A 25,928-nucleotide genomic window follows, 5' to 3' on the forward strand; every position below is an offset into this window, starting at 1 on the left:
ATGGAGGAGGCGGCGGCGGCGGCGCTGGGGGCGGCCGGCGGCGGCTTCCGCCCCGGGGTGGACAACCTGGACGAGCCGCCCAACAGCCGCGTGTTCCTGGTGATCAGCAAGAGCACGCCCGAGTCGGTGCTGCGGGACCGCTTCTCGGCCTTCGGGGACATCCAGGACATCTGGGTGGTGCGCGACAAGCACACCAAGGAGTCCAAGGGCATCGCCTTCGTCAAGTTCGCGCGCAGCTCGCAGGCCTGCCGCGCCATGGAGGAGATGCACGGACAGTGCCTCGGGCCCAACGACGCCAAGCCCATCAAGGTCAATCGATCAATCAATCGTATTTATTGAGCGCTTACTATGTGCAGAGCACCCCCCCCCCCCCCGAGGACCCCGAGCCCCGCCCTCCCCCCTCCCCCCGAGAGGCCCCCCTCCTCCGGGGAGCCCGCCCGGGTGGAGGAGCCCCGCCTCCCCTCCCCTCCCCCCCCCTCCCGGAGCCCCCCGAAAGGCGCACCTCCTCCGGGTAGCCCGCCCAGATGGAGATCCGCCTTCCCTCCCCCTCCCTCCCGAACACCCCCGAAAGGCGCACCTCCTCCAGGAAGCCTGCCCAGATGGAGCCCCTCCCTTCCGAAGCCCCCCTAACAGCACACCTCCTCCAGGAAGCCTGTCCGCACTGACCCCCGCTTTCCTTCACCTCCTCCTAAAGGCACACCTCCTCCAGGAAGCCCGCCCAGATTGAGCCCCGCCTTCCCTCCCCCTCCCTCCCGGAGCCCCCCTAAAGGCACACCTCCTCCGGGAAGCCTGTCCGCACTGACCCCCGCTTTCCCTCCCCTCCCCCTCCCTTCTGAAGCCCCCCTAACAGCACACCTCCTCCGGGAAGCCTGCCCAGATGGAGCCCCGCCTTCCCTCCTCCTCCCTCCCGAAGCCCCCCCTAGAGGCACACCTCCTCCAGGAAGCCTGTCCACACTGACTCCCACTTTCCTTCACCTCCTCCTCCCTCCTGAAGCCCCCCTAAAGGCACACCTCCAGGAAGCTTGCCCAGATTGAGCCCCGCCCTGCCCTCCCCCGAACCCTCCCCCCCCGCCCCCCCGAGAGGCCCCCCTCCTCCGGGGAGGCTGCCCAGGTGGAGGAGCCCCGCCTCCCCTCCCCTTCCCCTCCCTCCCTCCCGGAGCCCCCCGAAAGGCGCACCTCCTCCGGGAAGCCCGCCCAGATGGAGCCCCGCCTTCCCTCCCCCTCCCTTCTGAAGCCCCCGTGAAAGCACACCTCCTCCAGGAAGCCCACCCAGATGGAGCCCCGCCTTCCCTCCTCCTCCCTCCCGAAGCCCCCCTAAAGCACATCTCTTCCAGGAAGCCTGCCCAGATTGAGCCCCTCCTTCCCTCCCCCTCCCTCCCGAAGCCCCCCTAAAGGCACACCTCCTCCGGGAAGCCCGCCCAGATGGAGGAGCCCCGCCTTCCCTCCCCCTCCTCCTCCCTCCCGAAGCCCCACTAAAGGCACACCTCCTCCGGGAAGCCTGTCCGCACTGACTCCTGCTTTCCTTCACCTCCCCCTCCCTTCCGAAGCCCCCCTAAAGGCACACCTCCTCTAGGAAGCCTGCCCTCCCTTCTGAAGTCTTTCTAAATGCACAGAACCTCCGGGAAGCCCTCCCAGATTAAGCCCCCGCTTTCCTTCACCGCCCCCTCCCTTCCGAAGCCCCCCTAAAGGCACACCTCCTCCAGGAAGCCTGCCCAGATTGAGCCCCACCTTCCATCCCCCTCCCTTCTGAAGTCTCTCTAAAGGCACACCTCCTCTAGGGAGCCTGTCCGCACTGACCGCCACTTTCTCTCCCCCTCCCTTCTGAAGCCCTCCCTAAAGGCACACCTCCTCCAGGAAGCCTGCCCAGATTAAGCCCCGCTTTCCCCTCACCTCTCCCTCCCTCCTGAAGCCTTCCTAAAGGCATGCCTCCCCCAGGAAGCCTGCCCAGATTAAGCCCTGCTTTCCCCTCACCTCCCCCTCCCTTCTGAAGCCTTCCTAAAGATGCTCTTCCCCCAGGAAGCCTTCCCAGACTGAGCCCCGCTTACCCTCACCTCCCACTCTCTTCTGAAGCCTTCCTAAAGGTGCTCCTCCTCCATGAAGCCTGCCTAGATTGAGCCCCGCTTTCCTTCACCTCCCCTTCCCTTCTGAAGCCTCACTAAAGGCACACCTCCTCCAGGAAGTCTGCTCACACTCAGCCCCGCTCTCCCTCACCTTTGCCCCCCTTCTGAAGGTGCTCCTCCTCCAGGAAGCCTGCCCACACTGAGCCCCGCTTTCCCTCACCTTTGCCCCCCTTCTGAAGGTGCTCCTCCTCCAGGAAGCCTGCCCACACTGAGCCCCGCTTTCCCTCACCTCCCCCTCCCTTCTGAAGCCTTATCAAAGACACACCACCTCCGTGAAGCCTGCCCACACTGAGCCCTGCCCTTCACCTCCTCCTCCTTTCTGAAGCCTTCCTAAAGGCACCCTCCAGGAAGCCTTCCCAGATTAAGCCCCGCTCTCCTTCACCTCCTCCTCCCTTCTGAATCCTCCTGAAAGACACCTCCCCCAAGAGGCCTTCCCACACTGGGCCCTGCCCTTCCTTCACCTCCCTCTCCTTTCTGAAGCCTTCTGAAGGTACACCTCCTCCAGGAAGCTTGCCCATTCTGAGCCCCGCTTGCCCTCACCTCCCTTCCCCTTCTGAAGCCTTCTTAAAGGTGCTGCTCCTCCAGGAAGCCTTCCGAGACTGAGCCCCGTTTTCCTTCACCTCCCCCTCCCTTCTGAAACCTTCCTGAAGGCCCTCCTCCTCCAGGAAGCCTGTCCACACAGAGCCCTGCCCATCCTTCACCTCCCGCTCCCTTCTGAAGCCTTCCTAAAGGCACATCTCCTCCAGGGAACCTTCCCGGATTAAGTCCCGCTTTCCTTCACCTCCCCCTGCTCTCTGAAGCCTTCCTAAAAGACACTTGCCCCAAGAGGCCTTCCCAGACTGAGCCCTGCGTCTTCCTTCACATCCCCCTCCCTTCTGAAACCTTACTAAGGCACACCTCCTCCAGGAAGCCTGCCCATTCTGAGCCCCGCTTTCCCTCACCTCCCCCTCCCTTCTGAAACCTTCCCGAGGGCACACCTCCTCCAGGCAGCCTTCCCAGATTGAACCCTGCATTTCCTCACCTCCCCCTCCCTTCTGAAGCCTTCCTGAAGGCCCATCTCCTCCAAGGTGCCTTCCCAGACTTTTTCCCCGCTTTTTCTCACCTCCCACTCCCTGCTGAAGTCGTAGTAAGGCACACCTCCTCCAGGAAGCCTTTCCAGACTAAGCCTCGCTTTCCCTCACTCCCACTCCCTCCTGAAGCCTTACTGAAGGCACGTCTCATCCAAGAAGCCTTCCCAGACTAAGCCCCACTTTTCCTCACCTCCCACTCCCTTCTTCTCCCTCCCTGACTTGCTCCCTTCGCTCTTCCCCCCCCCGCCCAGCCCCACGGCACACAGATCTGCTATTTATTTATATTAATCAATCAATCGTATTTATTGAGCGCTGACTGTGTGCAGAGCACTGTACTAAGCGCTTGGGAAGTACAAGTTGGCAACATATAGAGACAGTCCCTACCCAACAGTGGGCTCACAGTCTAAAAGGGGGAGACAGAGAACAAAACCGAACATACTAACAAAATAAAATAAATAGAATAGATATGTACAAGTAAAATAAATAGAGTAATAAATATGTACAAACATATATCAATCAATCAATCAATCGTATTTATTGAGCACTTACTATGTGCAGGTCTTCTCTAGTCTGTAATCTCGCTGTGGGCAAGGAACGTGTCTGTTTCTTATCATGTACTCTCCCAGGCGCTTAGTCCAGGGCTCTGCCCACGGTAGACGCTTAATAAATAGACGCTTAATAAATACGATGGATGATCGACTGACTGATGTACTGAGCGCTTCCTGTGTGCAGAGCCCTGGACTAAGCGCCTGGGAGAGTACAATCCAGCAGAGTTGGTAGACGCGGTCCCCGTACGTGCCCGGCAAACACGACGATTGTGACCTTTGCCCCTCCTTTAGCCGGTCAATCAGTGGTATTTATGGAGCGCTTCCTGGGTGCAGAGCACTGGACTAAGCACTTAATAACGATGCTTTTGGTTAAGCGCTTATTATGTGTTTCAGGCCCCGTTCTAAGCTCTGGCATAGATGCAAGCCAGTCGGGTTAGACACACTGCCTGCCCCTATGGGGCTCACAGCCTTAATGCCCGTTTTACGGAGGAGGTAGCTGAGGCCCAGAGAATCAATCAATCAATCGTATTTACTGAGCGCTCACTGTGTGCAGAGCACTGCACTAAGCGCTTGGGAAGTACAAGTTGGCAACATATAGAGACAGTCCCTACCCAACAACAGTGGGCTCGCTGTCTAAAAGGGGGAGACAGAGAACAAAACCAAACATACTAACAAAATAAAATAAGTAGAATAGATATGTACAGGTAAAATAAATAGAGTAATAAAAAAGTACAAACATATATACAGGTGAATATATATATATGTGAATATATATATATGTATGTGAATATATGTGTGTGTGCGTATATATATATATATATACAGAGAAGTGAAGTGACTTGCTCAGGGTCCCACAGCACAAACGTGGCAGAGCCGGAATTAGAACCCGGGTCCTCCCTGCCTCCCCAGGGAGAGTCCAGTGCAGTGGAGTTAGAAGACACGTCCCCTGCCCACAGCCAGCTTACGGCCTACAGGGAGCTTTGATTGTGAACCACCTGAGGGGCAGGCTCTTGGTCTAATTTCCACCTGTATAGTCTCTCCCAGTGCTTAGGACAGGGCTCTGCACAAATAAGTGCTTACTACTGTCACTGCTACTTTGGGGCATTGGGTATTCGCCCCACCCTCAGCCCCACAGCACTTGGGTACGTATTTATAAGTTACAAATAGATTATTTCTATCAATGCCGTCTCCCCTTCTAGACTGTAAGCTCCTTGCAGACAAGGAATGCCTCTACTAATTCTGTGGTATTGTACTCCCCGAGCGCTTCATACATTGCTCTGCACCCAGTAAGCGCTTAATAAATACCGTTGCTACTACCTTTGGGCATTTGGTATTTGCCCCACACCCAGCCCCACAGCAATTATGTGCACATCTGTATATTATTTATTGTACTTCATTCTTAGAACAGTGCTTGGCACGTAGTAAGCGCTTAATAAATGCCGTTATTATTCATCTATATGAATGTCTCTCTCCTCCTCTAGGCTGTAAGCTTGTTGTAGGCAGGGAACAGCTCTACCAACTCTGTGGCGTTGTACTCTCCCAGGTGTTTAGTACAGTGTTCTGCACCCAGTAAGCGCTCTGCACGTACCACTGATTGATTGATCGTGAGTGATCGTGATCATGAGTGATCGTGATCGTGATCATGAGTGATCGTGATCGTGATCATGAGTGACCGTGATCATGAGTGATCGTGACCGTGATCATGAGTGATCGTGACCGTGATCATGAGTGATCGTGATCATGAACGTGATCATGAGCGATCATGATCGTGATCATGATTACGGCCCCTTAGTTAACTGCAGGGGGGCATGTCATCCCTATGGACTGGTCAGCTTCGGTCTGGGCCCGGAGCTTGAGGACCGAGATCCTCAGTTGTCATCGATGCTATTTATTGAGCGCTTTCCGTGTACTAAACGCTTGGGATAGCCCAGTGCCACAGAATTGTAAGCACTAGAATGTAACCTGTCTGTGGGCAGGGAATGTATCCTTTATATTGTACTCTCCCAAGCGCTTAGTACAGTCCTCTGCCCACAGTAAGCGCTCAATAAATATGACTGATTCACTGCGACAGGGTTGGTAGACGTGATCTCCTCCCACAAGGAGCTTTAGCCCAGGGGGAGAGGCAGGCATTAATTCATTCATTCAATCGTATTTATTGAGCGCTTACTGTGTGCAGAGCACTGTACTAAGCGCTTGGGAAGTACAAGTTGGCAACATATAGAGACTGTCCCTACCCAACAGTGGGCTCACAGTCTAGAAGGTAATATCAATACTTAATATCATAATACATAATATATCATAATATATAATACATGTATTATATTATGCTTAATATCATTAATAATATCAATGATATAATATCAATTACACGTTGGGAAAGTGGTAGAGCATAAGGAAATGTGCGGAAGAGATGCCAAAGTTGGGTAAGCGGTGAAGTGTTTTGAGGGGATAGGGGCCAGTGGTTGAAGATATATTGGTTCGAGTAAATCTGCAAGTGGTGTTGGATTTTGAGGCTGCCTTCTGGGGTCAGCATGGTGCTAGAGGTGGTCAGAAAGGCCAGTCTAACCCAAAAATAAAGGCCCCGGGTTTCCGCTTAGGTTCACATCCGAAACTGAACCTCTCCCCTTCCCTCCTCCCCGATTTCCCATCCTCGTCGGAGGCCTCGTCCTCACCCTCGGCGTCAAAACCCGCAAACTCGATGTAGCCTTTGACTCCTCTAACGATGGTGTAGTCGGCGCTTGCTGCGCCGAGCGCCCGTCGAGTACCAGAAAGATGGGATACATTCCGAGGAGGGAGAGCGGGCGCGGAGTTGGCTGCTCTCCCCTCTAATCAGATGCCAAATCCTGCCGATTCTTATTCCCGAAAAGTTCCCGGATCTGCCCCTTCTTCTTAGATGCAAACAGCCGTGATCCTGGTGGAGCGCTTGTCATTATCTAGGTTAGATTACTGTAACAGTCTCCTCTCTGTCCTCCCTGCCTCCAGTCTGTCCCCCATTCAGTCCATACTGCTGCCGCCCCGATCTTCTAGGCTGTAAGCTCCCCGTGGGCAAGGAATATGCCTGCTGACTCTGTTACGGCGTACTCTCTCAAGCGCTTAGTGCTCTGCACACGGTAAGCTCTCAGTAAATACGAGTGGTGGGTCATCTTCCCAAAGTGTTGCTCAGGACGCCTCTCCGCTTGGGAAATACCTCCAGGGGCTGCTCAACTCCTTCCAGGTCGGCAGCTTGGCTTCAATCCCACATCCCAACCCTCTCTCCCTGCCTCTCCCGCTCCCCCCTCAACTCTCCCACTCTGCTCGTGCTATTTCCCCAGACTGGGACCCTCAGTCCCTCTAGATCCCAGTCCTACCCACCTTCAAAGCTCCCCTAAAAGCCCACCTTCTCCAACAACCCTTCCCCAGTAAATCCCCAAACACTCCCAGTTGTTACCACCCCAACTTCTCTCTGTCATTTATACCCCTCCTCAACGCTTGTGTCCTTTCGGTGATTTTTTTGCCGATTCTATTTTTACGGTCTCGTAGCTAGCCCAGGACTTAGTACATAGTAAAGCCTTGATAAATACTGTGATTAATAGTAATAATCGTTATTATTGTCAATACTTGAGGACTAAAAATCTACTCAGGGAATCGATTATAGTGATAAGGGTTTGTGTCCTGCCACTTTCACTCTGTCTTCCCTGTCAGTCCTGTTCTTTGCCCCTCCCTGTCGGTGGCAGTCCTGTTCTTTGCCCCTCCCCATCAGTTTAAATTTCAGGTTTTTGGTTGTCCTCTTCTTTCCTGCTATTGTGTTTGCCCATTATCAATACGATTAAGGAATATAGGCCCTTTTATAAGCCTTCTTACCAACCACAAAAGCCTCCCTGTTGTGCTTGAATTCTCTTTCCTTTTGATATGTGCCTCTCAAAGTGTCTAGGCGAAACTGTTTTGCAACTCTAGCCTAAATACCGGAGCAGATAAGCTGATTCCTAAATGACTCTCCTTGTAGTTGGGTATAGTATCTGTTGAATGCCGAGCATATGCAGCAGTGTTATTAATGGTTGGTACTCTTCCTTTCAGCATTCTTTACCCCTGATAGTGCCTTTTAGGCAGGGGTAGTTACCTTTCTAAATCCAGTCACCGTGCATTCCTTCCCTTTCCTCCTCCAAAATGTTCCAACCCTTTCATTTACCGCAACATCTTAGGCTGGTAACACAGTGAGGAGAGCATTGTCAATGAGTCACGAGTAGCCATCTTCTAATGTAGAAGCTCCTGAATTTTCTTAATCGATGTGTGTAGCTGTTCTTTTGCACAGAGGCATGAGCTGATGCTAAAAACGGCTTTTGCTCCTTCACTCCTGCTGGATCTAGAAGGCAAGGAAGTTTTAGCCGCTTCCAGTCAGCTATCAGATTCATAGGAGTTCCTTTTTATATAATCTGACTCAGATTTTATTTTTATGGCATTTGTTAAGGGCTTATTCTGTGCCAGTCCCTTTGCCAGGCTGCCAAGCTAGTAATGGTTGGGCACAGCCCATGTCCCACGTGGGGCTCACGGTCTTAAGCCCCAATTTGCAGGTGAGGTAGCTGAGGCACAGAGAAGTGAAGTGACTTGCCCAGGATCACACTGCAAACCTGTGGCGGAGCCGGAATTAGAGCCCAGGCTCTTTACACTTAGGCCACACTGCTTCTCTGTTTCTCAGAGTTCAAACAGTTTACAGTTATTGCGCATCAGCAGCATCCCGCTTGCCGAAAAGTTACTTCCCTGCAGGTAGAATTAGGCACAAACTCTGCGGAGGACAAATAGGAAAACACCGTCCCTGAAAGATGCGATGGAGAACCGCAGGGTATCTGGCTATATCGCCAGTCAGCGTTGAGAACACTCCCAAGTTAACAAGAGCCCTCCTGGTTAATCCGAGGACAGATCATCACGGGACGACTGTATTTCGGCGCTGACGAAAGAGGGGCTGAATGTCTCACCGGTGCCCATTTTGTTCCTTAGGTATTCATTGCCCAGTCACGGTCATCCGGGAGCCACCGAGATGTTGAAGACGAAGAACTCACCAGAATCTTTGTAATGATCCCGAAGGCCTACACCGAAGAAGATCTGAGAGACAAGTTTAAGGTATTCGCTGGTCTCGTCGCGTGCGGTATAATTCAAGTGGAATAGTGTGTTTCATTTAAATCCACAGGTGTTCGACTGGATGAAACTCAGGTTTTAAGCCTTCGTAGGAGGGTTGAAGGGGAGAACAAGGTAGGGAGGACAAAATGAGGTATTCTGCCCCTGTTGGATCTTACTACTTAATCTTGTCTTTAGATGTAAAACCCAGGATAAAACGAATGGTTTTTCGTTATTATGAAGAGAAGTAAAATTGGAAAACATAGTTGGGCTTGAAAGCTCAAAGGGTCAAACAGGTTGCATGCTCTCTAACTGGGGATAGTGGAGGTGGGTAATAATATGAGAGAGTTCTGAAAATGTAACGTTCATCATTCAAATCCGTAGTTCCTACATTTCCAAAATCTCGCTTCGGCCTGTGGTTTTAGTTTCCGGGAGTTCACCCCTAAGTTTCTTGAATTTCACCTTGTGCTTTCCTTTCCTCTCCTCACACGCCCAGGTACTAAGAAGCGGCAAAGTATCCAAAAGGGGAGAAAAACTAGAAACAAGGAAGTGACATTGGTAATCTACAGATTGGATTCACTTCCCCCTCCCCCGGATAATCGGGAATGGACTCTAGGAAACTTGGGAGTGTGCGGTGCTTTGTGTAAATCCTAAACGGCATTCTTGTTGTGTCTCTTCTTTTGTAGCCCTCGTAAATGCCCCAAACCTAGTAGTAACCCAGTATTTTTTGGCCAGGCCACTTTTCCTCCAGGAAATCGAAGAGCGGCATTCTCTTTCATTGTTACCCCAGTTCCAACCGTTCCAGAAATAGCTAACCGATACCATTGGGGTTGAAAGAGGGATCTGTCAACCAGCCCTTTATGCGGAGATCTCCACTAGGTGCTTAGTGGAAGCTTGCTTTTCTTGGCTCCCATCCCAAGAAAGGGAATGTTTGGTAGCAACGAGGAGGTAGCAGAGGGCAGACTACGGGGTCAGAACTCCCAGGACTACAAACAAAGCGGTCTCACAGCCAGGATTAGGTATCCCTGCGTGCAAATGGGTGGATATCGTACAATCTCCCTCTTCAAAAGAACACTCCCAAACTGTTAACAGTTTCTCTAGGCTAGGTATCTTTTTTTTTAGAGCCTGAGGATGTTTCATTTCACTGCCAAGATATAACCACTGTCAGTCCCAATTTCACCACCTGCCCTAGCAACCGTTAGTCAAAGCAGCATTTTTTGAGTCATTCCTTTAAGACGTATGCGGAACATGTCAGCCTGGTCGCCTTGATCGTTTTGATTTTTTTTCATCTTAACAGGTATATGGAGACATTGAATATTGCAGCATTATCAAGAATAAAAACACAGGAGAAAGTAAAGGTTTAGGCTACGTGAGATATTTAAAGCCATCCCAGGCTGCCTTGGCGATAGAAAACTGTGATCGAAGTAAGAATGCAGTTGATTATCCTTTTTTATAACTTGTCTTTTAATACCCGTCAAGGACTAGTAGTGGCTGATTTTAGTACTCCTAGTTAACCATACCCTTACAGAGTAAACGTTATCAGCTAGAAATTTAGGAACCCTGCCGGCCAGTTTGAATTTAACCAAATGCATGTCGCCTTCAGAGGAAGTATTTTGAGAGATGATTTGACAGGCATTTTTTTTGAGACGGTATTTTAAAGTCAGAAATTTCAGTGAGTATCCAACATTAATTTGGATAATGGAAGAGTACCCTCTCCACACAGTATCGAAAGGTGTGGTTCAGAAAAAAAGAATCCGGGGTAATGGACCTGTTTTCCAATGTGCCCGCCTCATTTCTCCTGCGTAGTAAAATATAAACAGAAAATGGGGTCCTTTCTTTAATCGTTGCCCGGTTTAAGATGTGGATCGATAAACTTCTGTGCCTCTGCAAGGATTCAATGACTGTTCTCCCTCCTTAGATTTTGGTACCTTGATCATCTTGTATCTACTCCGTACGCTTAGTACAGTGTTTGACACACAGTAATCACTTAACAAGTACAACAATTATTATTGTTATTGGTTGTACCCTTTTAAATATCTTTGGCTAAAGGTGTGTGTGTGTGTGTGTGTGTGTGTGCGCGCGCGCTTTAGATATCCAAACACACATGAATGTTCTTATTTGAAGATGATACACTGACAGTGAGATGCAAATGTTAGTGTGATTTGCTCGACATAGACCAGCCTAGATACCCTAGCACTATAATTAATTCAGTGCAAATGAGGACATTTCAGTAGTTGGATTGAGGGACTGAACGCTTTACCATTCTTAAAAATGTTGAGGAAAGAAACCTGAGCATTTCCAAACAACTAGAAGTAGGGACTAGTTCCGGATGAAAACCGGAAGCCCTGTTTGAGGTTTCTTTATAGCAGGGGTCGGCAACCTGTGGCTTCCGAGCCACCTCTGCCTCTTCCGATTGCTAAATGTGGTTCTCAAGCCGGGACTTGGACTGGCGGGGGCCCCTGGCCAGACACCCCCCACTGTCCCGGGGATCGCAGCCGTCCCTGGCTACAAGTCGCAGGAGGCGGCATGGGACCCCTACGGCTCCGTCGGTCAGTCGATCAATCCGTCGGTGGCATTTATGGAGCACTTAATTTGTGCAGAGCTTAGCAGAGAACAGGACGGCAGAGCTGGTAGACATGGACCCTGCCCACATCGCGCTCCAGCGCTTCTGCTGCCCGGGGTAGGGCGATTCAGTCCCAGGCAGCTGCTCGCCATGACCCCCACAGAAACCACACAGCTCGGGTCTCCGCCTCTGGGGCCCTCGGGAGCCGGAACAGCACAGCCCAAATCATTGCTGGCTGAGGGGACAGCAGGTTCGCCCCCACCGGAGACCTCCTCCAAGTGAGTGGCAGCACTGGTGTGGCCGGTCCTTGGTGCCGGGCCACTGCTGCGTGTGCCTGGCTACACGGGCACTGCCCTCTCACATCCCTGACAGATGAGGGAAAATCTCCTCAAAAATCTCCTCAAAAAGCTCCAGTGGCTACCAATCAATCTGCGCATTAGGCAGAAACTCCTCACCCTCGGCTTCAAGGCTGTCCATCACCTCGCCCCCTTCTACTTCACCTGCCTTCTCTTCTTCTACAGCCCACCCCGCACCCTCCGCTCCTCTGCTGCTAATCTCCTCACCGTTAGGCCTCGTTCTCGCCTGTCCCACCGTCGATCCCCAGCCCACGTCATCCCCCGGCCTGGAATGCCCTCCCTCTGCCCATCCGCCAAGCTAGCTCTCTTCCTCCCTTCAAGGCCCTGCTGAGAGCTCACCTCCTCCAGGAGGCCTTCCCACACTGAGCCCCTTCCTTCCTCTCCCCCTCGTCCCCCTCTCCATCCCCCCCATCTTACCTCCTTCCCTTCCCCACAGCACCTGTGTATATGTATATATGTTTATACATATTTATTACCCTATTTATTTATTTATTTTACTTGTACATAGCTATTCTATTTATTTTATTTTGTTAGTATGTTTGGTTTTGTTCTCTGTCTCCCCCTTTTAGACTATGAGCCCACTGTTGGGTAGGGACTGTCTCTATATGTTGCCAATTTGTACTTCCCAAGCGCTTAGTACAGTGCTCTGCACATAGTAAGCGCTCAATAAATACGATTGATGATGATGATGATGATGAGGGAGGAAGAAACTGACCTCTACAAGTGCCAGCCCCCTGTCTTCTCCCCTCACCTTGCCTGGCCTCCCCTCCTTTCCCCTGTTCTTCCTTTTCTCTTCTAAACACCATGCCAACCTCGTTCACTTCAAGTTTATCCTTTCCTGCCTTAACTCAGCCCTCTCTTCTGCCAGACAAAACTATTTCTCCTCCCTTATTGACACCCATGCCCATCACCCCCGCCAGCTCTTCCGTACATTCAACTCCCTTCTCAGGCCCCCGGTTCCTCCCCCTCCTCCTTCCCTCACCCCCAACGATCTGGCCTCCTACTTCATTAACAAAATTAAATCCATCAGGTCCGACCTCCCCAAAGTCTCTTCCCCCCTTTCTCCAACCCCCCGGCTCTCAACATTCTCTGCTACTCTCCCATCCTTCCCAGCGGTATCCTCAGAGGAACTCTCCTCCCTCCTCTCAAGTGCTACTCCGGCCACCTGTGCTTCTGACCCCATTCCCTCTCATCTTATGAAGTCTCTCGCTCCATCCCTTCTCCCCTCCTTAACTTCCATCTTCAACCGCTCACTCTCCACTGGTTCCTTCCCCTCTGCCTTCAAACATGCCCATGTCTCTCCCATCCTAAAAAAACCCTCTCTTGACCCCACCTCACCTTCTAGTTATCGTCCCATATCCCTCCTACCATTCCTTTCCAAACTCCTTGAACGAGTTGTCTACACGCGCTGCCTAGAATTCCTCAACAACAACTCTCTCCTCAACCCCCTCCAGTCTGGCTTCCGTCCCCTTCATTCCACGGAAACTGCCCTCTCAAAGGTCACCAATGACCTCCTGCTTGCCAAATCCAACGGCTCATACTCTGTCCTAATCCTCCTCGACCTCTCAGCCGCCTTTGACACTGTGGCCCACCCCCTTCTCCTCCACACGTTATCTGACCTTGGCTTCACAGACTCCGTCCTCTCCTGGTTCTCCTCTTATCTCTCCGGTCGTTCTTTCTCAGTCTCTTTTGCAGGCTCCTCCTCCCCCTCCCATCCTCTTACTGTGGGGGTTCCCCAAGGTTCAGTGCTTGGTCCCCTTCTGTTCTCAATCTACACTCACTCCCTTGGTGACCTCATTCGCTCCCACGGCTTCAACTATCACCTCTACGCTGATGACACCCAGATCTACATCTCTGCCCCTGCTCTCTCCCCCTCCCTCCAGGCTCGCATCTCCTCCTGCCTTCAGGACATCTCCATCTGGATGTCCGCCCGCCACCTAAAGCTCAACATGTCGAAGACTGAGCTCCTTGTCTTCCCTCCCAAACCTTGTCCTCTCCCTGACTTTCCCATCTCTGTTGACGGCACTACCATCCTTCCCGTCTCACAAGCCCGCAACCTTGGTGTCATCCTCGACTCCGCTCTCTCATTCACCCCTCACATCCAAGCCGTCACCAAAACCTGCCGGTCTCAGCTCCGCAACATTGCCAAGATCCGCCCTTTCCTCTCCATCCAAACCGCTACCCTGCTAATTCAAGCTCTCATCCTATCCCGTCTGGACTACTGCACCAGCCTTCTCTCTGATCTCCCATCCTCGTGTCTCTCTCCACTTCAATCCATACTTCATGCTGCTGCCCGGATTATCTTTGTCCAGAAACGCTCTGGACATATCACTCCCCTCCTCAAAAACCTCCAATGGCTACCGATCAATCTGCGCATCAGGCAGAAACTCCTCACCCTGGGCTTCAAGGCTGTCCATCACCTCGCCCCCTCCTACCTCACCTCCCTTCTCTCCTTCTACTGCCCAGCCCGCACCCTCCGCTCCTCCACCACTAATCTCCTCACTGTACCTCGCTCTCGCCTGTCCCGCCATCGACCCCCGGCCCACGTCATCCCCCGGGCCTGGAATGCCCTCCCTCTGCCCATCTGCCAAGCTAGCTCTCTTCCTCCCTTCAAGGCCCTGCTGAGAGCTCACCTCCTCCAGGAGGCCTTCCCAGACTGAGCCCCTTCTTTCCTCTCCCCCTCGTCCCCCTCTCCATCCAAGTCTTACCTCCTTCCCTTCCCCACAGCACCTGTATATATGTATATATGGTTGTACATATTTATTACTCTGTTTATTTATTCATTTATTTATTTTACTTGTACATTTCTATCCTACTTATTTTATTTTGTTGGTATGTTTGGTTCTGTTCTCTGTCTCCCCCTTTTAGACTGTGAGCCCACTGTTGGGTAGGGACTGTCTCTATGTGATGCCAATTTGTACTTCCCAAGCGCTTAGTACAGTGCTCTGCACATAGTAAGCGCTCAATAAATACGATTGATTGATTGATTGATTCCCCTGCCCCTTCTATGTCCTTTCCTTCATCTCTTCTCTTTTCTCTTTTTCCTCCCTGTCCTTTTATCTCTTCTCTCCTCTTTCCCTGCCTCATCTCCCTGCCTCCCCCCAACCCCAACAACTTCTCTTCTCCACAGGCAGTAACAGGCGTGGCTCTGAAGTCACAAAGGCATCATCATTTTGGGGTGTGCATAGCCCATAAATTGTATGATCAGTATTTTGTTCACCAGCTGCTCAGTGGTTTCATTTTGTTTGACCCCTCTGCACTAAAGAGTTATCAGTCTCTGCTGTACAATAATGCCCAACCAGTGATGCTCCATGCCCAGAGCAGGACTCCCGGACCCTAGACTACGATATCTGTCCACCCGGGAGTAGCCCTTCCTCCTGCTTCCCCTACTTTTTTTCATAGTATTTATTAAGCGCTTACTATGTGTCACACACCGTTCTAAGCACTGGAGTAGATACATATCAATCAGGTTGGACACAGTCCCTGTCCCCCAGTCTAAGTAGGGGGGAGTAGGATTTAATTCCCATTTTACTAGTTGAGAAGTGAAGTGACTTGCCCAAGGTCGCGCAGTATCACCTCACAGAGTCAGAATTGGAACCCGGATCCTCTGATTCCCAGGCCTGGGCTCTTTCCACTAGGCCACTTTGCTTCCTAGAGAGCATAGGGAATCGCACTCGCCCAGATTACCAATTGTGACCTTTGCCTTCTGATGTTGGGGGAAGAGAGGGGATGGGCTAGTGACAGGTGGCCAGAGGGCTTTTCTGGCTTATTTTGAAAGCTGTCACGTACGCTTCAAATCCAACTTCGGCATAAGAAATTCTGTTCATTGGCAGATGAAAGTTGCAAAGGATACTTCAAGTTCACAGCTTCTCTTTTTCAGGTTATAGGGCGATCCTGGCGGAGCCCAAAAATAAGGCAACTGAAGCCTCCGATCAGGACTACTACAGCAGTATGAGGCAGGAGACATTGGGACACGAGCAGAGAGTCAGTATGTTTCCCTTCGGTAAGTGGGGCCTACGTTTCATAATTACAGAATGAATGATCTTTGTAATTTTTTTAACATGCTTTTCTGGGCCATCTGCAAAACTCAGTGAATGGGGAATGAGATGATATTCAGAAAACCAAGGTATTTAGAAAGTTAGGGTTGAAATACTTAAAATATTATGTTTGGGAACACCCAATTATTTTATTAAACATAGGTGCCTTTATTAAAATATTTTTTTTTTTAGAAAAAGTTGTCAGTCCTTGCTTTACAATAATGCCCAACCAGTGGTGCTGACATACACGGGGCGAGATCCCAGGTCAGTGGCAGCCTCATCTCTCATCTGGATCCCAAATTCCGATTTCTGTCCACTGGGAAGTATTGTCAGTATTTGTAATGTCAGTTTTTGTACTGTCAGGTTTTTCCTTCAATTTTAACACTGTTTAAGGTTTGTCACAAATATAATTTTCTCTTTTTGTCTTTTTTTTGGAGAAGAACAGACGGAATTTTGCAACTTTGAAAAAAACGAGACCAGAGGCCAAGAGTCTGTCTCCAAACGCTTGTCAGTAGTATCGCGAGTTCCTTTCACCCAAGAGCAGCTCTTCGGCCTTTTTGATATAATCCCGGGCCTGGAGTATTGTGAAATCCAACGAGACCCCTACTCCAACTACGGTAAAAAATCAGACTTTTAATTTTGCTAATGACATTTCACTCTCTACTGCTCAAATGACTTTCCCAGTTTCTCTTGTCGTCATTTCACATAATGGGCTTTGTATAACGTAATACTTGGGGTTGAGTCCCATTTCAGTTCTCTAAATTTTAGTAGTGGAGGAAGTGGGAGGAAAAAGAGAGAATGAACACGGTGAGAGGCAAAGCCTAAGTTCCTTTTCTACTTTGATCCTTCACTTCTTTGCCGTACTCTGCAGGCTAATTTGTATATTAAACTTACCTATTTTTCTTCTCTTGAGCCAGCGGGGCTGGAATCCACATGTTGAGTTAGAGCAGGTTTAATAAGTGTGGTACTTGTTACATGCTTACTGTGTTTCAGGCACTGTACTAAGTGCTGGGGTGGCTCTGAGCAAATCGGGTTGGAAGCAGTCCCTGTCCCACCTGGAGCTCACAGTCTCAATCCCCATTTTACAGATGAGGTAACTGAAGCACAGAGAAGTGAAGTGACTTGCCCGAGGTCACACAGCAGTCAAGTGGCGGAGCCCAGAGTAGAACCCATGACCTTCTGACTCCCAGGCTGGGGCTCGATTCACTAGGCCCTGCTGCTTTTCTAAATCCAAGTGAAAAACCCTTACATTGCAATGTGGTGATCCCTGCTGTGCACATTAACATGTTGGGGGTCGGTCCAGAAATGAAATGAACTGGTGACGGCCGAATTATCAGAGTTGAAATTGCTCTCCGCAGGAATACCACCACTACTCCCTGCCGAAGAGGACGTGGGGTGATAGAATTCACAGATGTAGGAGAAGGGCTGGTGGAAATGTTGTGGGTGGATAAATATCTTTGTTCCCTTCCAGGTGAAAAATGCAAGGCTAGGTTATCGCAAGTGTAGTCAGATAAGTGTAGCATGTGACTTGCATCCGTTGTGCAAGCTGACCTTCAATGTTACATCCCTTTGTCTTCCTGATAAATAAGTTCATTTGGCTTCCGGATTATTTGTTCCGCATTCATTATGCTCCAAGCACTGTCCTAAGCACTGGGGTATATGCAAGATAATCAGATCCCACGTGAGGCTCCCAGCCTAAGGAGGAGGCAGAACAGGTAAACTCACTGTGGGCAGGGAACGTGTCTACCAACTGTGTTATATTGTATTTTCTCAAATGCTTAGTACAGTGCTCTGCACACAGTAAGTGCTCAATAAATGATTGATTGAATCCCCATTTTGCAGATGAGGGAACTGAGGCCCAGAGAAGTGAAGTGACTTGCCCAAGGTCGCACAGCAGACAAGCGTCAGGTCTTGTGACTCCCAAGCCCACACTCTTTCCACTAGGCCACCCTGCTTTCCAGAAAGAGGGTCAAAACAGTTTTTCTAAACCTTTGAAACGGTGGGTGATATCAGTGAAAGAGAAGGTAGCGATGCCACACCTGGGGAAAAAAGTCATTGGGACCCAAGGTATTAAAAAGCTTAAATAGCAAGGCCAACTTCTCCCAAGTGCAGCTGCCAAAAACCCAGCACATAGTTATCAACCAACCCCAGCTTCCAGCTGCCAAAGAAAAGGAGGACATCACAAGCAAAGAAAAGAAGGACATCACAGGCACCCAAAGTCCCAGTCGTGGGTTCTCAAAGCATATCAGCGTCTATCAGTGAGGGGCAGAAGTTTCCAAAGCTTTGGCCGTGCGGAGGCCATTTGCTGATGGGCTCATACACTCCACGCTTGAGTTATCCCAGTGTAACTCATACATTGAAAAGTGGCATCCAGGCTCTCGAGAAGACTAATTATCAAATCTCTGGGAAACAAAGAGTCCCAGCAATTACTCATCGCGTCGTGATGTCACAGCACCCTTATTAGAACAGGGATTTTCTTAATCCACCCCTTCTTCTTCACCCAGTGGCCATTACCACTGGTCTAGGTGCTTGTCATATCATTAGCTCAGATTTCTTCACTGGAAATTTTTCAAAAGGGGGAAGAGAGGTTTGAAGTGGAATTCATGTATGTTCCACATACATAATTCATCAGTGGTACGTAAGAAAGTCTGTCTTTTTCCTTCCTTCTTTGTCTGCCTCAGCACTTAGTGTGAGTATGAGCACTATGATTCATTTTATCTTAGTTCTTCACGGAATCCCAAAGTTGGACGAGAACTTGAGGTAGTGCGGTCTAGTTTCTTTGCTTGGGGCTAAGGAGCCCACCTCTTCCCCTCCTTTTCTCCCTATCTCCCATCCAGTAATTGGAGTAATTTTTGGCAGAGCAGGATAACTGAATTTTAATGGGACCAGAAGTAGCGAGCACTTAACCTTCTCTGACTTTTTCTTTTAAATGTCATTCAATTTTTTTAACTTAAGCGTCTCTCTGTCTCCATCCTATTTAGGTCACGGTGTGGTTCAGTATTTTAACGTAGCGTCAGCTATATATGCTAAATACAAATTACATGGGTTTCAGTACCCTCCCGGAAATCGAATAGGGGTCTCCTTCTTGGAAGATGGGACAAACGGATCAGAGTAAGTACTAGAGCACATAGTTGCAGGGCAGAAGAACTTTGAAAGAAGGTAATCGGTACTCAGTGCGTTTCTCAGCAGCGATCATTTCACCGGCAGGAATGAGGAAAAGAAAACCGAAGTATTCTGTTGTCTAGCCGTCTTCAATACCGTTAGCCGTAATTCTTAATATGTGTGCCTTAATACATATTTTCAGTGTACATTTTGGCTAGACTGCTATTAGGAAATTAGGGACAGTTCTTCCAACAATGCAGGACTGTTTGAATAGTGTACAGTGTGATGTCGGAAGAAATGGTGGCTGAACGTGTGCGTGTTTGTGTATGTAAGTGGAGAGGGGGACACGCTGAGTATTGCAAAACAAGTTTTCCTGTGGGGTGGTTTGGTAAGACCACAGCCCCCACGTTACTGGGGAAATGGAGGTGTGGCTACTCGAAGATGGTCTAACGCCACTGTCGTATTTTTGCAGACTCCTTAGAAAAATGGCAACTCAGATGGTCGCAGCACAGCTGGCATCAGTGGTGTGGAACAATCCTGGACAACAGCAGTTTATGATGCCTTCAGTAAGTATCTCTAATCCGCCCTCTTCCGTCCTCCCAGTCATCCCCATCAAAAGCGTGGTCGTGATTTATAATTAAGTGTATTACTCCTGAAAAAAGAGTAAGGGAGGGTTGTAGCCCAGAAAAACCTACCCATCACACAGTGCGATCTGGTGTTAATCACATAAATCGCGATGCCCCTTCTCCCCTAAATGTTATATTGCACTCTCCCTAACACCAAGTACGGTACTTGGCACACAGTAAGCCCACCATGAATGCGACTGAGAACTTTTCACTTTGTCATGATCATTTCCTCAGTACATATTTGATCTCCACAGCCTTACGGAGGGTCTTCTAGCACTCAGTTACCGATCCAGACAGATGTTGTGCTTCCGTCGTGCAAAAAGAAAGCTCTCCCCGACACTACTGTGAAGGAAAGACTCTTCGTTGTGTTTAATCCTCATCCCTTACCTTTAGATGTATTGGAAGATATATTCTGGTAAGTTTCTGGTCATTCGGGATTATGATTTAGAGAGTATAGCAGTTGGATTTTGTAGTGAAATTTAAGCAAGTTCACAATCTTGAAAAATTCTCGCTTTCCACCTCAAATCTAGATTTGTTCTTGAATTTCAAAGTCCTGGAATCGTCAGCCGTACCATTCTGACACTTCCCTGCTCCTTTATTCTGACTTCTCCCTGTTCACCTTTCAGTCGGTCTTTTCTTTAATTTCAAGTGACTCTCAGGACTCCGAAGGAGCTGGGTGTGATCATGTAAATTCATTTTTTGAGTGAGGATCAAGCTATCAGCAAGTGTTTATCTACAACTTCTCCTCTGAAGTCAAAAACTTCATTTTGAGCCATTAGTATACGCTTAGTAATCCTCAAGAAGTATTTTATGGCCTTGATGTCTGAATTATTGGTATTTTAGCTTCAACTATCAAGAGTACTCTACTCTGTCTTCTCAACCTCTCAACTGCCTGACACCCTTTCTTCACCCCTCCCTCAGCCCCTCAGCGCTTATGTATGTATCCGTAATTTATTTATATTAATGTCTCTGACCTCATCTGGACTGTAAGCTCACTGAGGGCAGGGAACGTGCCCACCAACTCTTGTTATATTGTACTCTCCCAAATGCTTATTGCAGGGTTCTGCGCAGAGTAAGTGCTCAATAAATATGATTGATTGATTCATTCATTAATTGGACCACACCCTCCTGGAAGCACTAACCGACCTTGGTTTTTCTGACCTAGGCCTCTCCTGGTTTGCTTCTTACCTCTTTGCCCAATTTTCTGTCTCTTTTGCCAGCTCTTCTACCTCCCAATTTTTTTTTTGTTACGGTATTTAAGTGCTTACAATGTGCCAGGCACCGAACTAAACGCTGGAGTAGATATGAGCTAATCAGGTTGGACACAGTCCATGTCCCACATTTTACTTCCTTTCTATTCTCAGTCTACTCTCGCTTCTTTAGGAGCTCATCCAATTCCAGGGTTTCAACTACCACCTCTGTGTGGATGACTCCCAAATCTGCCTCGCTAGGCCCGATGCCTCTCCTTCTCTGCAGTCACACATTTCCGTCTGCCTCCAGGACATTGCTGCCTCTCCCCACTTCAAGTTCAGTATATCCCAAACTGAACTCATCATCTTCTCTTCCAGTTCTTCCCCTCTACCTAACTTTCCTGTCAGAGTCGACAACACCACTATCCTTCCCATCTCTCTAGCCATTAGCCTTGGCATTATCCTTCATTTCTCTGTCTCTCTTTCAACTGTTCTATTCAGTCTGTAGCCAAATCCTACCACTTCTCCCTTCATAGCATTTTGAGAGTCCACTCCATCTCCCCCTAACCCCACGGGCAAATCAGATGATCACCATCTACTCTCCCCAGGCTATTTCCTTCACTTCAGTGCCACATAGCCACTTGGGGGCTTATGTCCCCCTCCCAAATGCATTTTTTTAATGGTTTTTTGTTAGGCGCTTCCTGTGTGTCAAACACTGAACTAAGCGCTGGGTAGGTACATGTTCATTAGGTCGGACAAAGTCCCTGCCCCGGGTGGGACTCTCTGTCACATCCTCCTATATGTAATTTATTTTAGTGTCTGTTTCCCCCTCTGGCTTGTAAAACTCCCTGTGGGCATGCACGGATCATATCCACGAATTCTGTTGTAACTCTCCCAAATGCTTAGTACAGTCCGCTGCGTGTAGTAGGCACTCAGGAAATATTTCTGATTGAGAGCTTTTCATTTTCATGATGAATATGGAGCCTGGGTATCCAGGACGTGAAAGAGAGAACGTCTCCCGCACGCTAGCTAATTGGGGTAATTAAAGAACAGCCCTGCAAAGTTATATTTACATTCTTCACATGGTTTCTCACTTCATTTCAGTCGTTTTGGCAATCTTATTGAAGTCTACCTTGTGTCTGGAAAAAATGTGGGGTATGTTAAGTATGCAGAGAGATCAAGTGCTAATGATGCCATAGCTGCTTTACATGGAAAGATCCTGAATGGTGTCAGGCTAAAAGTTATGCTGGCAGAGTCACCAAGAGAAGAATCTAACAAACGGCAAAGAACTTACTGAACCTGTGGGTAAGTACTTCGTATGTGGTGTTCCGTGAATAAAACCTAAATATGGTAGTTACACAACCAGCATTTTAATTATGATCTTTGTTTTTAGGAATTTAGGAGTTCGCAGTTTAAAAAAAAATAAATAAAAAGACTTCAGGCTGGAATTTGGCCTACAGAGCCACAGTCCAGATGGATAAACTTTATTATGCAGTTCCTAAAAACTCTTTTTATTGTCTTTTTCAAAGAAGTTTACTGGTTTGATTTAATTTTTTTTTTTTTTGCACTTTGTAATTTATGGACATTCCATTTGGAAAATGAGTTGAGCAAATGTTCTCTTTGTGTTTTGTGTTTTTTTTAAAATAAAAAAAAAAATCTAGCCGTTAAGACTTGAACTTTTTTTTTGTTTTTGTTTAAACTTACAAAGTGGAAGCCCCCTAACTGTCCAAAGTACACTTAGTTCTGCCAGAGCGCATGTTTCCTCCCTGCGATTTGGCTAGAACGAGGCAGCAGAATTAGGGAACCTTCTTTCGACAACGCGAGCCTGTCTGGATACAGCGCCACGCGGTGTCGGAAGAAACGGTTGTACGTTGGGGCGCGGCGTCTGACACAGTGAGTATCGCAGTGTGAGCTTCCCTGTTGTCGGTCCGGGGGCTCGCCTCACCGGGGGTGTACAAAAGTCAACGGTCTGGGATGGGCAGGTGGGTCCTTTGAATAAGACTGCTGAAGCTGTTGGTATCTCATAAATGTTTTCAGGGCGTGTTTTCAGGATTTCCATCCTCAGACTAGCGAAAGGTCCTGGCATCGAGGGTCAAATAATTATCGTATCTCAGGGCGATGCGTTGGTGTGCATCTGTTAAATGGCAGCTTAGTCACCCGGTGCTTCGCAGAGTACTAGGCGCATGTTAAGAAATCCAACTGGATGTGAAATGCATTGAGAAATCTCCTGATAGATTTTTTTTTTTTTTAAACAAAAATACCCAGCAGTTTAAGGCACTAAACATCCCAGTCGGTTTAGTAATTCTTCGTAAATGGGAAGGAAGGTTGTTTCTGAAGCTTCCACTCCAGCCCGGCCCTTACCGTGATCTCCGGCTGGGCTGCTGAACGTCCCGGCCCACTGGTCACCCCCCGTTTCCCCTTGCCTTTTCCCTTGCCTCCCTATTTCGGGGCTCCCGACCAGGGCGGAGAAGAGGGAGTGAGGGAATGGTCCTGACAGTCCAGCGGATGAAAGTTCCCACATACCGGCTGGGTCTAAAGTTCCAGCAACTCACAGTGCAGCTCCGGGTCCTGAGCTGATGGTAAACGACGTTAGACCTGGCCATGGTTTAGATTGGATTTGGCCAGGTTACAGGATTTCAGCCCACATAAGGCCGTAGCCCACTTTCCAATTGTAATTCTTCTTTTCCTGTCCTAATACAGGTGAGACAATTTATAAAAATTTTTAATTTATAAAAATCCCCCCTCCGCCCCCTGCCCGAAAAAAATTGTTATAACAGGGCTCGTGAAAATCAAAGACGATTACCTATTCAGGTACACTCAATTTTGTCATAATGTGGCTTTTCACTAGGGCTTTGGGCTAGAGTGCTGTTAGGAAATTAGGCAGCGCTTTTTTGATAAACCAAACCTGTCTGGATAATAGCATATGCGATAGAAGAAATGGGGTGCACAGGCAAGTGACATTGACATTTATGAGTACTAGACTGTGAATTTTTCTTAATGCGGGGTTTTGCAAGCATATAGTCCCAACATTCAAGGAGAGTGGGATGTGTTGGATTATAATACTGCCTTTGTCCTCTCTCACTTTAAATCATTTTTGTTATATTGAGGATTCATGTAAGCCTTTTGAAGATAGGGTTTGTGTCTGCCAAATCTTGTGTATTGTATCTCCCAAGTGCTTAGAACAGTGCTCTGCCCAGACTAAGAGCTCAATAAATGCTATTAATGGATTGAACAGTTTTTCCGAATATATGCTATCTTTTCATCAAACTTGATTATGGAATTGATATCCAAGGTATATTGGGTGAAAAAAAAATCCGCATCCAGTGTTTTAAACTCAAACAGAGCTCTTCTGTGGCAGAAGATAATTTCCTGGGATAAAGGAGTAAGATGCACATTCTTTTTCCGGCAGTTGAGGATTTTTATATTCTTCTGGATGGGTGGTCCTAAAAATATAAACCAGTTGTTTTTTCTGTAATTGAAATATATGTATCCAGGGCAAGGGCAGTGAAATTTTTGAGGCTGATTGAAGATGCGGCGGTTTTGATGAGAAATGTCCTAAATCTGTACTAACTACCCTTATTTAGAAGTTCTTCTGTCTTCGGGAGAAATAAGCAGTTTTCACCAACCCTTGCTTGCAGGAATAACACCTTAATTTGTGATTAAACTGAAATATAAATGTATGGAAAACTGTTCACATCTCTAGGAGATTTTTTTTTTAAATAAAGGGAAGGACTGCAGTTTTACCTTCTGGAGATTAGCATCGAATTATGCATTGCCCAGAAACAAACATTCTTGTTTATTTTTCAGTGATTTCAGCTAACACGTTGAAAGCAGTTTGGCCAATTTGTAAGCTTGCTCTTTTATACAAAGGCTCCATCCTCTGTCTAGTACAGGAAAGTGGATTGTTTCAGAACAGCTCATTTGGAGGAAAGAAAACGGGCAACTTCAAGATCATGTATCTTCTGGAGATGTGAAACAGCTAATTAGTTCTTTGGTTGTATTTAATGAAGCATCATTAATGTCTTTTACTAGGCACTCGGAGTTTGTGGGTCCATCCATTGAGTAAATTGACATTTTTTTGAACCCACTATCTTTATTATGAATCATTTGAACTGGGTTGTCAAACAATCAATTGATCCATGGTATTGGAACACAGGCCTGAGAGTCAGAGGACCTGGGTTCAAATCTCAGCTCTGCCAATTGCTTGCTGCATGACCTTGGGCAAATCACTTAACTTTTCTGTGCCTCCATTCCCTCAGCTGTAAAATGGGGATTAAATACCTGTTCTCCCTCCTGTTGATTATTATTAATAATAATCATATTTATTGAACGCTTACTGTGTGCAAAGGCTGTACTAACTGCTTGGGGAGTGCAGTATAACATCAGAAGCATTACCTGCCCTTAGTGTCCCCAACCTGATTAACTTGTATCTACCTCAGTGCTTAGAACAGTGCTTGACACAACAGTAAGCACTTAACAAAGACAACAATAATAAGGATGATTATAATTGATCTCTTGCCAGGTGCAGGGCACTATACTAAGCACCTAGAAGAATACAATATAAGAGAATTGGAGACATGATCCCTGCCTTCAAGGAACTAGCTTTCTGATGAGTCTGTGGTGATCCACAGCCCTGTGAAGTTCAGCTTGACAGTGTAGGATGCTGCTTAATCAATCAATCAATCAATCATATTTATTGAGCGCTTACTGTGTGCAGAGCACTGTACTAAGCGCTTGGGAAGTACAAGTTGGCAACATATAAGGTCTTTTTGCCTTAGGGTGCAGGTAGTTTTCTTGTCAGCGGATAAATCAGATCCTTGGCTGAATTTAGGAGTTGATAGGAGTACTTCTAAATGAATTTGTTTGCCTTTCAGGTGATGATTTTCATGCTTGTGTTGTGTTCTTTCTGCAGAACAGAGACTAAATAATGACATGACCTTCAGACGACTGACTGAAAATGTGACTGGACTCACCCCCTGTGGACAGTTGACAGCTTTTTTTTTGCGTAATTTGCTAGCTTGTTTGTGCACAATTACGTCTCTTGGGGAAGGAGGAAACAGACATGTATTTCAACTTCAAACATTACTGGTAAAGCTAATTCAATAGTTGTTACATAAACACGATGTCATGTACAGCTGAAATAAAACGTTTCTTTGGTTAACTAAGTCATGCCTTATTAATGTGGAAAATGTAATGACCGGGGAAAAAATAAAGAAGGCAGAACTGAA

At 48.1% G+C, this 25,928-nt stretch overlaps 1 protein-coding gene across 3 annotated transcripts; it reads left to right on the forward strand.

Annotated features, from left to right (window-relative positions):
* Positions 1-25,928, forward strand: RBM45 (RNA binding motif protein 45). 3 transcript variants are annotated; one of them, XM_038751279.1, is made up of 10 exons: positions 1-309; positions 8,710-8,832; positions 10,124-10,250; positions 15,626-15,748; positions 16,220-16,399; positions 18,764-18,893; positions 19,357-19,450; positions 19,765-19,925; positions 21,805-22,005; positions 25,613-25,928. In XM_038751279.1, exons 1-9 carry the CDS (start codon positions 1-3, stop codon positions 21,995-21,997), a joined length of 1,440 nt encoding a protein of 479 aa, XP_038607207.1. In that variant the 3' UTR covers positions 21,998-22,005; positions 25,613-25,928. The 3 variants fall into 3 exon arrangements, with proteins under 3 accessions (XP_038607207.1, XP_038607209.1, XP_038607208.1); XM_038751281.1 differs by having other exon boundaries at positions 16,223-16,399; XM_038751280.1 differs by lacking the exon at positions 25,613-25,928 and adding an exon at positions 22,094-24,896.

This window comes from Tachyglossus aculeatus, chromosome 9 (assembly GCF_015852505.1).
Source record: "Tachyglossus aculeatus isolate mTacAcu1 chromosome 9, mTacAcu1.pri, whole genome shotgun sequence".
Taxonomy (NCBI): Eukaryota; Metazoa; Chordata; class Mammalia; order Monotremata; family Tachyglossidae; genus Tachyglossus; species Tachyglossus aculeatus.